The following is a 12,850-nucleotide window of genomic DNA, read 5'->3' as shown; positions in this document are numbered from 1 at the left end:
AATAAAATAACTCAGTTATTAAGAGGACTACGAGTTTGTTCACTGCGGCGTCACTTTTCAGACTTCAGTTATACGTTTTCTCAATACGGACCTCAGATTAAATGCAGATTAAATTACATGAATCTTACTTTTCAAGCTGGTCAGCCAAAAAAAAAAAAAAAAAAAAAAAAAGAAAGGAACCTTATTCACACTCTTCTCAGATAACCTGTGACTGGTTTGGTCAAGTCCACATGACTTACCGGCGTTGTTCAGACCGTTCATCATTCGCTTGAGTATAAGTCGCCTCCATTCCCATTCCCTCAACTGCCTTTCGTTGTCCTAGGGAAAGAGAACACAACTATGTCATGGCAAACAATGTATTGCAACATACCAGTTGACAAATCTTCTGTAGCGCCTTCCGCGCAGTCTTTCGATCGTAACCTAGGCGCCACACAACTAACATACCCTAATTCTAGAGGCGCTATTGGTCAGGAGCCGGTTTCTGAAAGGCCGACTAACTTAACCCTAGATCAGCGCCTAGTCCCGGGTACGGATAACTCACCGTTCCCGAAAGCCAAGTAATCCCCCGATTAACTAACCCTGGATTAAGCGAGTGAAAAACTGGTTTGAGCGAGTAAAAACCATTCGGGATACCCACTAGATCAATAGAGAGCAACTTAAATTTACCTTTGGTTGGATTTATTTTCGCAGAGAAGCCCCCAAAACACCCCTACATCGCCTGTAATAACCTCCATTTAATTGTCAAAAATGTCATTTGTAGGATTCGATTTGGTGCATGACACTAGCGAGACAGACTCATTTCAAGTATAATGTTCATGTAACTTTCTGTCTGTCCCAGCACACTTTTCGAGTCAGCATCCCAACGACGGTCGCATAATATGCGCTTTTGATCTTTATATGAAAAAAGCGCAATATAAATTAATAAATTATTATTATTATATTATTATTATAAAGCGAAATGTTAGGATATTTCATCCATACATTGTTTTTGTGTGCAACGTCTTTTTGTCGGCAACTTTAATTTATGAAACTTTTAGTTCTACTACAAAGTTTGGGAGGCCTGTGCTACCCAAAGTAACCGCTAACCAGCGTTTGGGGAACAGAACTAATCCGGGGGTAAAAGCGTTACAAATCGTGAGTTAGGGCAAATCTAACCCTGGGTTAGCGCTAATGGGCCTTTCAGGAACAGACCCCAGGGGCCGGTTCCTGAAAATTCAGATAAATTTATCTGCCGATAGGAGTTATCCGTAGGATAAATTTACTTAGCGGTGGATAGCTATCCGATCGATAAAATCTGGTTCCTGAAAGCAAAGTTTTCCCTCAGATAGCTATCGGTAGACAAGCGACAAGGACGAGTAAATTGTACACAGGAAACCCGGTAAATCAGCATCGGCCCCCGGGGGCCGGTTCCTGATGAACGCTCAGTTAGCAGTTATCGGTAGATAAATATGCACTTTATCCCCAGATAAATCTATCCGTAGATAAATATGCACTTTATCCCCAGATAAATCTATCCGTAGATAAATATGCACTTTATCCCCAGATAAATCTATCCGTAGATAAATATGCACTTTATCCCCAGATAAATCTATCCGTAGATAAATATGCACTTTTTACCCAGATAAATCTATCCGTAGATAAATTGGGTTTCTGAAACATCCAATAAGTTATCCTCTGATAAATTCACAGATAAAGTTAGCAGAGGTTGGGAGGACCCGATAAGTCGCTATATGCCGATAAGTCATGTAATTCAAGATGGCGAATGATCTGTTGCAATGGTTATTGGGAGAACACAGGGCTCCCGAGCTTGGAAATAAGACTCAAATCTCAGAAAATTGGGGTTTTAGAGAGAGAAAAAAAAAATTAGATTTTAAACTCTCCAGCATTTATCTAGTCATATAAGTGCTAGGGTGTCGCTCGAAGATGATCATTAGCGCTTATATTATATTGGTTGCAAATGACAAGCTGGGAAGCCTGTGGTGATTCAAAATGGCGCTCGGTGGGTTTTGGCGTTTTTCGTACGTTTGCTTGAAGAAACAAGTCCTAATCAATCCCAAGACATTAAGCGATGTCCACTATGTAAAACCGAAGCTCTTAATTTTAAGTTGGTGTTAATGGGAAACTGAAATTGCATGCAAGTTATACGAGCGCTTTTTTAACCAGTTGAAAAAAAATTCGGAACTGAATGAAGGTGATTGCAAATAAAACAGAGATGTTATGAAGATTCTCCAGTAAAATTAAGGTAAAACTGGGCTCATATTTGCTGATTTACCGGGTTTCCTGTGTATAATTTACTCGTCAATTACGTGACAAGTAGCACCTCTGAAATCAGAGTGTGTAGCATACCACGTGACAGTGATATGATACCCAAATTCCAGAGGTGCTATCGATCACGTGATACGCTACATACCCTGATTTCATAGGTGCTATTGGTCACGTGATTACCTACATACCCAGTTTTTAGAGATTTTGCTATTGGTCACGTGTTTAGGTACATACCCTGGTTTCAAAGAGGGGGAATAGGGGACTTGCGCTAAGAGATCACGTGACTGTTAGGGTGGCAAACTAGCGCGCGCTCAGGGTTTTAGCGGCAAAATAACAGCAACAAAAAGCAACTTATTCAGCTCTAACGAAAAAAGCCAATTTTTTTCTTTTAGAAAGGATTTAGTCTCGTTTAAAGTTTTTTTACTTTTTCGTCGTTCTCTGGTGTGACGGTCGCGGTCATTTCTGATTTTTTTGTTAAATTATTTTGTTTTGAATTTGCCACTCAGAAAGGTCACGTGATCTCTTATCGCAAGTCCCCTATTGGTCACGCGATTAGCTACATACCCTGATTTCAGAGGTGCTATTGGTCTCGTGATTGGTTACCTTGATTTCGGAGGCGGTGCAGTTGGTCACGTGGACAACAGCTAACGTCAGGTCCTGTAGTCTTTGCTCGGCCTCGTTTGACAGCATGCGTAGATGCTTGTCTAGGAAGGGTACTGTGGAGAGAGAACACTATTCACACTGCGAACCAGACACAAGGGAACTTAGATAAGGCCAATAACACCACCATTTTGCTCCCGCACAATAGCTACTCAATAAAAGAATCCATTTCCATTGGTTAATTCAAGCAAGTGACTGGGGTACTTAAAATAAAATTGTTCATTAAAGGTATTAAACTTAAATCGTGGGTGGTTATTTTGAAGATTTCTTGCAAATAAACCAATGTATTTTCAATTATAAACAATAATATAGGAGCAGTTGATCGACGTTTTTTTTAAGATTTCAACAAACGCTTCCATCTTTTTCGTTTAGCTTGATGGCTCTGCACTGTCGCAATGTTCTTATTAGCAAAACAAGGCACACAAGGAAATAAACAAACAAATACCTAAACTTGCCCCAAGTCGCCCTCGTTGATTTTCCCTAATAGGAGCGCGCGGGTGGGTATTTTCCCCGATAAAAAGTAAAAAAATCAGGTGCGCGGAGAGGACGACTTGTTCCGTTTGCACGATTTTGATTTTAGTTTGCATATTTTTGCCGCGGAAAATAAAATACAATATATGCGCGCGCTCGTTTAAAATGACGTTATTCTTAAGCGCGCGCAAGAAAATAACGAAACTTGAAAACGTTTTTGCTTCCAAATCTTTCCAGTCTCTATTTCTTTTCTGTATAGTCACCAGTAAAAATTGAAAATTTAGTTTTCTTTACACTATTGATGTTAATCCGAATTTGATATTTTAAAAGAGAACGAAAGAGCTGCAAGAAACAAGATTTCTGAAAGCAACAAAATAGCGACCATGACGTTTACTGTGGCGTCGGCATCTTTCTCGCACGGACCTAAATTTAGGTCGGTAAAAATGGGAGGGAAGCGAACTAGAAAAGTCCGTTGTACAGCAGAAGCCAATTTCTAAAAAGCTGGTCAGCGGACTTTGAGAAAGTCTAACAAATACCCAAAAAACGAAATAGAAATTGCTCCCATGGTTTTACACTATTTTTTTATAAGAACGTCAAGCCTGAGATTTCACCAGATTTTAAGAACATGCTAAAAACATATCGAGGCTGAGATAGCAGCCAAATATTGCTTTGTTAGTCTGACTACGTTCTAAAATGCAGAATAAAAACCTTAAATATTGTTGCGATTGTTCATTTGTGTAATTCTCTTCCTAAGAATTCATTGGTATTATATTTTCATATACTCTAAAATCAAGAACATCATTAAGAACATGCTACAAAAAAAATCCCAGCATCAAATGAAAATTTGACGTTTTTATATAAAAAAGAGTGTAATTAAATAGTTTTAAAAAAGGGTACATAAGTAAGCTTTGTACAGTATGAGATATAGAGAGATATTACAATAGAGTGATATAAAGCATTTATAATATTGAGGATCAATCAATAAATCAAGAGAAATTTGAAATGAAGATCTAGCGAAAAAAGGCTGTGGATTTGCCGTGAAGTCATGTGAGTAGAAGTCGATGATTAGTTTATTAAGATTGCTGAGTTACTGACTCTGTTTTTTTTTTCTTCTTAGGCAAACACGGACAGACAAAAAGACAGACGGGCAGAGGCAGACGAACGGACAGTCATACGGGAATAAAGACAGAAGGACGGACCAGTGGGCGGACGGACAGACCTCTTGAACTTTCTTTAGCGCCAAACGCCTGCAGCATCTTGGCGATGTGATGAAAACCAAGCATGACGGCAAACTCCAGGGGTACAAACCCTTCAGCGTTTTGTCTGTCAAACGAAAAAGCAAACACTTTAATAGTTTGTTCCAATCCTAACCCTAACTCTATTGTAAGGGACAACAAGGCGTTTTGCTTTATTAGGTAAACAGATAGAAATTATGACTAAAATGGGTAACATTTAGGCAGTATTTATGCAATTCTCTACATTTCGGGGGATCAGAACCTTCTCCAGTTTCACTCTCAGAGACTGAAGACTCCGGTTCAGAAGCAAAACTTATCGGTTATTGCAGCTATTTCGTACAGCAAATTTGAGTTTATATAAGCGGCTACTTGATTTGCTCATACTCTGTGAGGCAAAACATTTGAACTAAAAATCGCCCAGGGTGGGGTGAGCATTTGTTATCTCAAGGGGTAATTACTGAAGATTCATCCCTACTCTTGCCATTCGCCATTTGCGTGCACCGATAACGTTTTTTGAAATAGGTGTATACCACACTGCATAATCAGAAGATACTCACCCATTTACATTTACAGCCTCAGTCTCCAAAATGGATTTCACTTCTTCGACATCTTGACAAACAATTGCATCTATTAAAGCTGAAAAACAACTTCGTATGAATAGAATGGCCAGGGACACCATATAACTATATAGCTGGACAGTGCCGCAGATGTGTTGCATTATATTTTAAGCTTTTTACAGGTTTTTACCGGGCAAATTTTCGGCATGCTATACTGTCAATTCTTTTGGAAAAGCTTACAGCCAATATGTTCTCTAAATAAACACGCGCAAAAAAGCACTTTCCTGTGAAAATCGTAGCATGATCAAATCATACCATACAAGTCCAGCAGTTTTTTTAACACCTCAAACCAGTTCTTACCATCTAAGACATTCTCTTTTCTTCTTTTTAATTTCTCTTTGGCCTGATCTGAATTAAGATTAAAGAAGTAATACTGTCAACATGTTATATTTCGGGAATGTGTTTTCTATTTAAGTCGCACTTTTTGATGTTGGCATCGGGCGATTTCAAACAAAAAACGTGGCTGTGTACGTGAACTGTTTCGTGCAAAATCATCCTTTGAAGCAAAATACCAGAATAATCCATCAAGATGCGATGTGTGCAACAGAGGTTTAACTAAAGGCCAATCACGCCGCCATTTTATGCTTCCGTTCAGTGCTGAGTCACACAAAGAATCCATTTTCATCAAGCAAGTAACAGAGAACCTTTCAATAAAATATCATTGATAAAGTATCAGACTTCAATCGTTGACGGTTATTTTGATTTTTTTTGCAAATAAACTGTTGTATTTTTAATTATAAACAATAACAAAGGAGAAGTTGATCGACCAATAACCATGAGTTCGTTTTCACACCTTTGTTTGTACCGCTGAATCTATTCTCCACGGAAGCGAGGCGTTGTCGAGGTACGGGTTTCTGTCCCATCGACAGTGTTCGGTAGAGCCTCGGTGACTTTCCGCTGACTGCTCGGTCGATACTCTGTGTGCTTGAGGTCGGGGATGATAGGTTCTCAAGACTTTGAGAGCGTACGTTTATTCTGTAAAAATGAGATAGCGTTTAATAATCCAGGCTAAAATCGATGAAGTTGACCCGCGTCTACTAAAAAACTGTTCCAAAGAAAAATCACCCATCTTCAAAGCGCTACCATACGATCATTATTTGCGCGATCTCTCTAATTTCTTCAAATATTAATAAAAGAAATACCTAAAATTCTGAGCTCATTGTAATGATAAGTTAAACCAAAACCGACTGCAAGTAATTTAGATTAAATCGAAGCTCGAATTTCGGAATAAAGCGACCGTTGTACAAAACCAAAATAACAGACCCTCTAGAATATGCTGTAATCTGATGGTGATGATGATGAATGGTGATGATGAAGAAAATGTGATGGTTATGATGATGGTGAATGGTGATGATCATAATCATGTGATAGTGATGATAGTGGTGGAATGATGATGTTATAGACGAATTCTTTGTTGCGCGACCGCCGAGAATTCAAATCAATTTCTCGTTAATACCGCGTAGTCAATTACACCACCAATGGCCAATGACCAATGACCAATCAATTCCCTTGCTGTGTGCAGTCAAATGGTTTATGACACGGCAGTGACATCAAAGCCAGAGATTAGTTTAGACGGTTGACGGTTCACTACCGAGCAACCTGCCTAGAAACGCCTGCGAGGGAGGCTAACGAATGAGTGACTACGCGCTATTTCCAAACGAGACAAGGATTTTGGATCCGCCGAGGTCGCGCAAAATTGAATTTCGTTATAATGATAATGATGCTGATGAATATGGTGATATGAAAGTGGATGATGGAGCTATCGGTTAAATGTTTGAAGATGATACCGATGGTGGTGAATGATGATGATGGTTATCATGATAATGATGATGGCAAAGTAGTGGTGTTGGCGACGACGATGATGATGATGATGGCGAGGTGGTGGTCGATGATGTTGATGGTAATTAGATGCCGTTCTATGTCGTACTTTTCTGTGATTGGTGATCGGCGTTCTCTGCGCTGACTCAACTTCCTCGCGAGTCTGACTAGTCCACTACCTCTACTAAAAGAAGAATGATAATAAGAATGACAGTTATCGAAAAATCAAAAGAGATAAATGCTTACATCAGAGTATTCCACTATAAATCCTCATACATTCGCAGCCTTGCCTGAAGGGGCTACGCAGTCATAGGTATCATAATGAAAAATAGTAATTAGGTATCATAATGGAAAATAGTAATTAGGTATCATAATGGAAAATAGTAATTAGGTATCATAATGGAAAATAGTAATTAGGTATCATAATGGAAAATAGTAATTAGGCATTATAATGGCAAATAGTAATTAAAAAACGAAATTACCCATTTTTTGGTGGTCAAGGGTGATTTTTTTTTTTGGGGGGGGGGGGGGTACTTGAGGCCTGCATTTGTTATTTGTGACATACGTTTTGCTGTTGATTGACAGATCTGACCCCTCGCTTGAGCTACTTCTCTTGCTTGAGAGCTCGCCCTCGGTGTGCAAGCCGTTCTGAAATCAAGAAAACATCACTTAGTCATTTTCAAAATTAAAGAAGGACATAACATCCACCCAGACGAGTCCATCTTTAATGCTAAAGATGGCGAAGATTGAATCTTTCAAGCTGTAAACATTTAGGGTGACAGCCTAGTGAGATTAAAGCTGCCCCTTTGTTGTCATGGTTACCTTTATGAGCCTTCTACTGTCTCGCCTGCTCTGTTCGCTGGTGAAGTAAAGACCGCTGGCCGTGTAACTGAACGGCGTCTCGTCCGTACAACTACTCCCATGGGACTGGTGCTTAGAGTCGTCTGTGTCGTCATCTTCAAGTCGCCAAGCGGCATCTAAAGTGTTGTTTGATAAGCAGAACGTAAATCATCCATTCACTAGCAATTTGACTAAACTAAAGATATCAAACTTCAGGTTTTAGAGATCAGAATTAATTTTTGTTCTAGTGAAAGAGGTGAAATATTACAAGAATGTACAAAGTGTATATACAAATGCAAGCTGGTCTCTTTCTAAGTGCCGCACAAGGTCCATAATCACATTGCATAACGGGCGGAAAAGCGACCTTAAGTGGATCACTTTACATCGGCACTTCATCCCTCTAATCTTTTTCTCGACCTTCATATACTATTTTTTTATGGATGCATGCGTTTTGAACAATATCTCAATAGCAGCTCAAAGCAGCTTCAAAATGTTTACGAAATTTACCCCAAAACCCTTAAGAGTGTTCTCATCTTCACTAACATAATGCGAACTGCGAATCTGTGTTTACTTGCTCTTAGACGAAAGGGCGAACCTGAGCCTTAGAGAAGCCTTATACATACTGTGTTCACTTGCTCTTAGACGAAAGGGCGAACCTGAGCCTTAGGAGCCTTATACATACTGTGTTCACTTGCTCTTAGATGAGAGGGCGAACGTGAGCCTTAGAGGAGCCTTATACATACTGTGTTCACTTGCTCTTAGACGAAAGGGCGAACTTGAGCCTTAGAGGAGCCTTATACATACTGTGTTCACTTGCTCTTGGATGAGAGGGCGAATTTGAGCCTTAGAGGAGCCTTATACAAACTGTGTTTACTTGCTCTTAGAAGACAGGGCGAACTGGAGCCTTAGAGGAGCGTTATACATACTGTGTTCACTTGCTCTTAGATGAGAGGGCGAACTTGAGTCTTAGAGGAGGCTTATACATACTGTGTTCACTTGCTCTTAGATGAGGGCGAATTTGAGTCTTATTGGAGCTTATACATACTGTGTTTACTTACTCTTAGATGAGAGGGCGAACTTTCGCCTTAGATGAGACTTATACATACTGTGTTCACTTACTCTTAGACGAGAGGGAGAACTTGAGCCTTAGAGAAGCCTTATACATACTGTGTTCACTTGCTCTTGGCGAGATGGCGAACTTGAGCCTTAGAGGAGCCTTATACATACTGTGTTTACTTGCTCTTAGATGACAGGGCGAACTGGAGCCTTAGAGGAGCCTTATACATACCGTGTTTACTTGCTTTTAGATGAGAGGGCGAACTTGAGCCTTAGTGAAGCCTTATACATACTGTGTTTACTTACTCTTAGACGAGAGGGCGAACGTGAGCCTTAGAGGAGCCTTATACATACTGTGTTTACTTACTCTTGGACGAGATGGCGAACTGGAGCCTTAGAGGAGCCTTATACATACTGTGTTTACTTACTCTTGGACGAGATGGCGAACTTGAACCTTAGGAGCCTTATACATACTGTGTTCACTTGCTCTTAGATGAGAGGGCGAACGTGAGCCTTAGAGGAGCCTTATACATAATGTGTTTACTTGCTCTTAGACGAAAGGGCGAACCTGAGCCTTAGAGGAGCCTTATACATAATGTGTTCACTTGCTCTTAGACGAAAGGGCGAACTTGAGGGGCCAGTACGCAGCTGTTACAAGCTGCAATTTGATTGGGCAAATGGACAATATCCGAATTTCGACACAAAGATCGAGAAGAATAGAGACAAAAGAACTCCTTTGCAGAGCAAAGATAATAGAAGACAAAGCAGCTGCGTACTTACTCAACTTGAGCCTTAGGGGAGCCTTATACATAATGTGTTCACTTGCTCTTAGATGAGAGGGCGAACGTGAGCCTTAGAGAAGCCTTATACATAATGTGTTTACTTGCTCTTAGACGAAAGGGCGAACCTGAGCCTTAGAGGAGCCTTATACATAATGTGTTCACTTGCTCTTAGACGAAAGGGCGAACTTGAGGGGCCAGTACGCAGCTCTTACAAGCTGCAATTTGATTGGGCAAATGGACAATATCCGAATTTCGACACAAAGATCGAGAAGAATAGAGACAAAAGAACTCCTTTGCAGAGCAAAGATAATAGAAGACAAAGCAGCTGCGTACTTACTCAACTTGAGCCTTAGGGGAGCCTTATACATAATGTGTTCACTTGCTCTTAGACGAAAGGGCGAACTTGAGGGGCCAGTACGCAGCTCTTACAAGCTGCAATTTGATTGGGCAAATGGACAATATCCGAATTTCGACACAAAGATCGAGAAGAATAGAGACAAAAGAACTCCTTTGCAGAGCAAAGATAATAGAAGACAAAGCAGCTGCGTACTTACTCAACTTGAGCCTTAGGGGAGCCTTATACATAATGTGTTCACTTGCTCTTAGATGAGAGGGCGAACGTGAGCCTTAGAGGAGCCTTATACATAATGTGTTTACTTGCTCTTAGACGAAAGGGCGAACCTGAGCCTTAGAGGAGCCTTACACATAATGTGTTCACTTGCTCTTAGACGAAAGGGCGAACTTGAGGGGCCAGTACGCAGCTCTTACAAGCTGCAATTTGATTGGGCAAATGGACAATATCCGAATTTCGACACAAAGATCGAGAAGAATAGAGACAAAAGAACTCCTTTGCAGAGCAAAGATAATAGAAGACAAAGCAGCTGCGTACTTACTCAACTTGAGCCTTAGGGGAGCCTTATACATAATGTGTTCACTTGCTCTTAGACGAAAGGGCGAACTTGAGGGGCCAGTACGCAGCTCTTACAAGCTGCAATTTGATTGGGCAAATGGACAATATCCGAATTTCGACACAAAGATCGAGAAGAATAGAGACAAAAGAACTCCTTTGCAGAGCAAAGATAATAGGAGACAAAGCAGCTGCGTACTTACTCAACTTGAGCCTTAGGGGAGCCTTATACATACTGTGTTCACTTGCTCTTGGACGAGATGGCGAACTGGAGCCCTAGAGAAGCCTTATACACACTATGTTTACTTGCTCTTTGATGACAGGGCGAGCTTGAGCCTTATTGGAGCCTTATACATACTGTGTTCACTTGCTCTTGGATGAGAAGGCGAACTGGAGCCTTAGAGAAGCCTTATACATACTGTGTTCACTTACTCTTAGATGAGAGGGCGAACTTGAGCCTTATTGGAGCCTTATACATACCGTGTTCACTTACTCTTAGACGAGAGGGCAAACTGGAGGCTTAGAGGAGCCTTATACATACTGTGTTCACTTACTCTTAGATGAGAGGGCGAACTTGAGCCTTAGAGGAGCCTTGTACATGAGGCGACGGCTTCTTGGAGGAGGAAGATCCTCGTCGTTCGTAACCATAGAGATGGCAGAGACGGTGAACGCTCGAGTCAAGGAGGGTCTTTTGGTGACAGGGCTACGAAGGGGATGTGGCTTCTCCAGGCTAAAGAATAAAGCACAGAATTAAAAGGTTCAGTTGGCAGCTCATATTCGCTATTCTGGGAGACATATAAAAATGCATCGTCCCATTAGTAATGTTCTTTCACTCGCCATTTAAAGACACTTTTCATTATTCACGGCTGGATTGGAGAACTCTTTCACTCGAGAACACTCACTGCAGTGACGGTCATTCTGCATGCTTCTTCCAATTTGCAGACATATAAAATTGATTTATGGAGTTTTGCCCCTGTCGATTTTATAAAGCGATTTCATTTGCTGAGGTATACATCTGCTCTTTCAAAGGCTAGACACAGCACCTATAAACAAGTGAAGCGTATCCAAGCTGGGAAAATTAGTTTCACAAGTTCTCGTTTACACGTGCAGTCTTTGTTGTCAATCTGCGTTACACCTGAGATATCATGGAAATGGTTTGCCATAAGCCTTCATGCAGGCGTTTCTGCAAAGCCTGATAAGTTAGATCGAGTCCACAAAGCAACACAAAATCGTTTAGGTAACTTAAAGGGAGACTGATTCACAAAGACACAAAGTCAGGAAATTAACTTTCACGTTATGTCTCCGTTATGTTCACTCATCTGTCCTCTATCAGACACAATTGAGGCTAATTGCCACCTCAAGTGACGTCAAGGAAAGAAAAACAGTGTATTCTTAGCAACTAATATTAACACCACAACAGCGCCATAATCGATCTATAAACACATGGGTAAAAAAAGGTTACCCTGGGGAAGGTTGTCTTTAAAACCTTTGGTGGCGATCGAAACATCTTTAATGTACAAATAGACAATTTGGGCGTTCAATTGGAACCTACAAATTCCAAGCAGTCTGTTCTGCAAACAACGTGTGTGCATTAGTCACGAAAAGATGAAATATGAATAAAAACAACTCGACTGTCAGACACATAATCTAGCTTTTCATCAGCCGAACTCTTTTTCTTTTTTTTTTAAGTTTAGTTAAATCGCCCACGTACGTCCTTTAGTCCACTCATTGGTAAACTTCACTTTTCACTTTCACGTTCAAGTCTTTTATCCTCGTGTGTTCTGAATAAAGAGAAAACTAATAGCCTACCTCAAAACATTGTAGGGAGATTGCGGTTGGAGGAAAACAAGTATTTTGCCCCCCCCCCCCCCTCAATTTCTCATTTGGCGTGCCTGTTTCTCGAGCCTGCGTCCTCAGCAGCTCTATACAAAAGAAATAGTATTGAAAAAAAAAGAAACGCCCTTAGTTACTAAATGTCAGTGTCATTGGTGGCTTGCGAAATCTGTAGTTATTAAAGTTAATCTGTAGTTATTAAAGTTGCTAAGCTAAATTTAAAATGTAGACAGAAAGGCAAGAAGGAACAAACACGCATCAAAATGAATGAATACAAACTAAAACAGTGGATTAAGTTGTTTTAATAACAATTGGTGTTTCAATCAACACCTGTTGGAAATCGCTTAAAACTCAGTTTCAAGTAGA

General features: G+C 40.4%; 1 protein-coding gene across 6 annotated transcripts in view; it reads right to left on the bottom strand.

Annotated features, from left to right (window-relative positions):
* Window positions 1-12,850, bottom strand: part of LOC5504674 (ankyrin repeat and fibronectin type-III domain-containing protein 1) — a 55,652-nt gene that overhangs the window by 33,631 nt on the left and 9,171 nt on the right. For 3 of the 6 annotated variants that reach the window (XM_048720374.1, XM_048720379.1, XM_048720376.1), the window contains 10 exons: window positions 11,206-11,381; window positions 7,889-8,043; window positions 7,632-7,714; window positions 7,176-7,250; window positions 6,042-6,223; window positions 5,549-5,596; window positions 5,189-5,267; window positions 4,616-4,719; window positions 2,869-2,981; window positions 240-318 (listed from right to left, as the gene is read on the bottom strand). In XM_048720374.1, the coding sequence (XP_048576331.1) occupies window positions 240-318; window positions 2,869-2,981; window positions 4,616-4,719; window positions 5,189-5,267; window positions 5,549-5,596; window positions 6,042-6,223; window positions 7,176-7,250; window positions 7,632-7,714; window positions 7,889-8,043; window positions 11,206-11,381 (1,094 nt within the window). Of the gene's footprint in view, window positions 1-239; window positions 319-2,868; window positions 2,982-4,615; window positions 4,720-5,188; window positions 5,268-5,548; window positions 5,597-6,041; window positions 6,224-7,175; window positions 7,251-7,631; window positions 7,715-7,888; window positions 8,044-8,601; window positions 8,663-8,845; window positions 8,907-11,205; window positions 11,382-12,850 lie in introns of those variants that run through there. The other 3 variants (XM_048720375.1, XM_048720378.1, XM_048720377.1) reach the window with 3 other exon arrangements.

Source organism: Nematostella vectensis, chromosome 12 (genome assembly GCF_932526225.1).
Source record: "Nematostella vectensis chromosome 12, jaNemVect1.1, whole genome shotgun sequence".
NCBI lineage: Eukaryota > Metazoa > Cnidaria > Anthozoa > Actiniaria > Edwardsiidae > Nematostella > Nematostella vectensis.
Note: the sequence above shows the minus strand (reverse complement) of the source record. Positions and strands in the feature narration are given on the sequence as shown.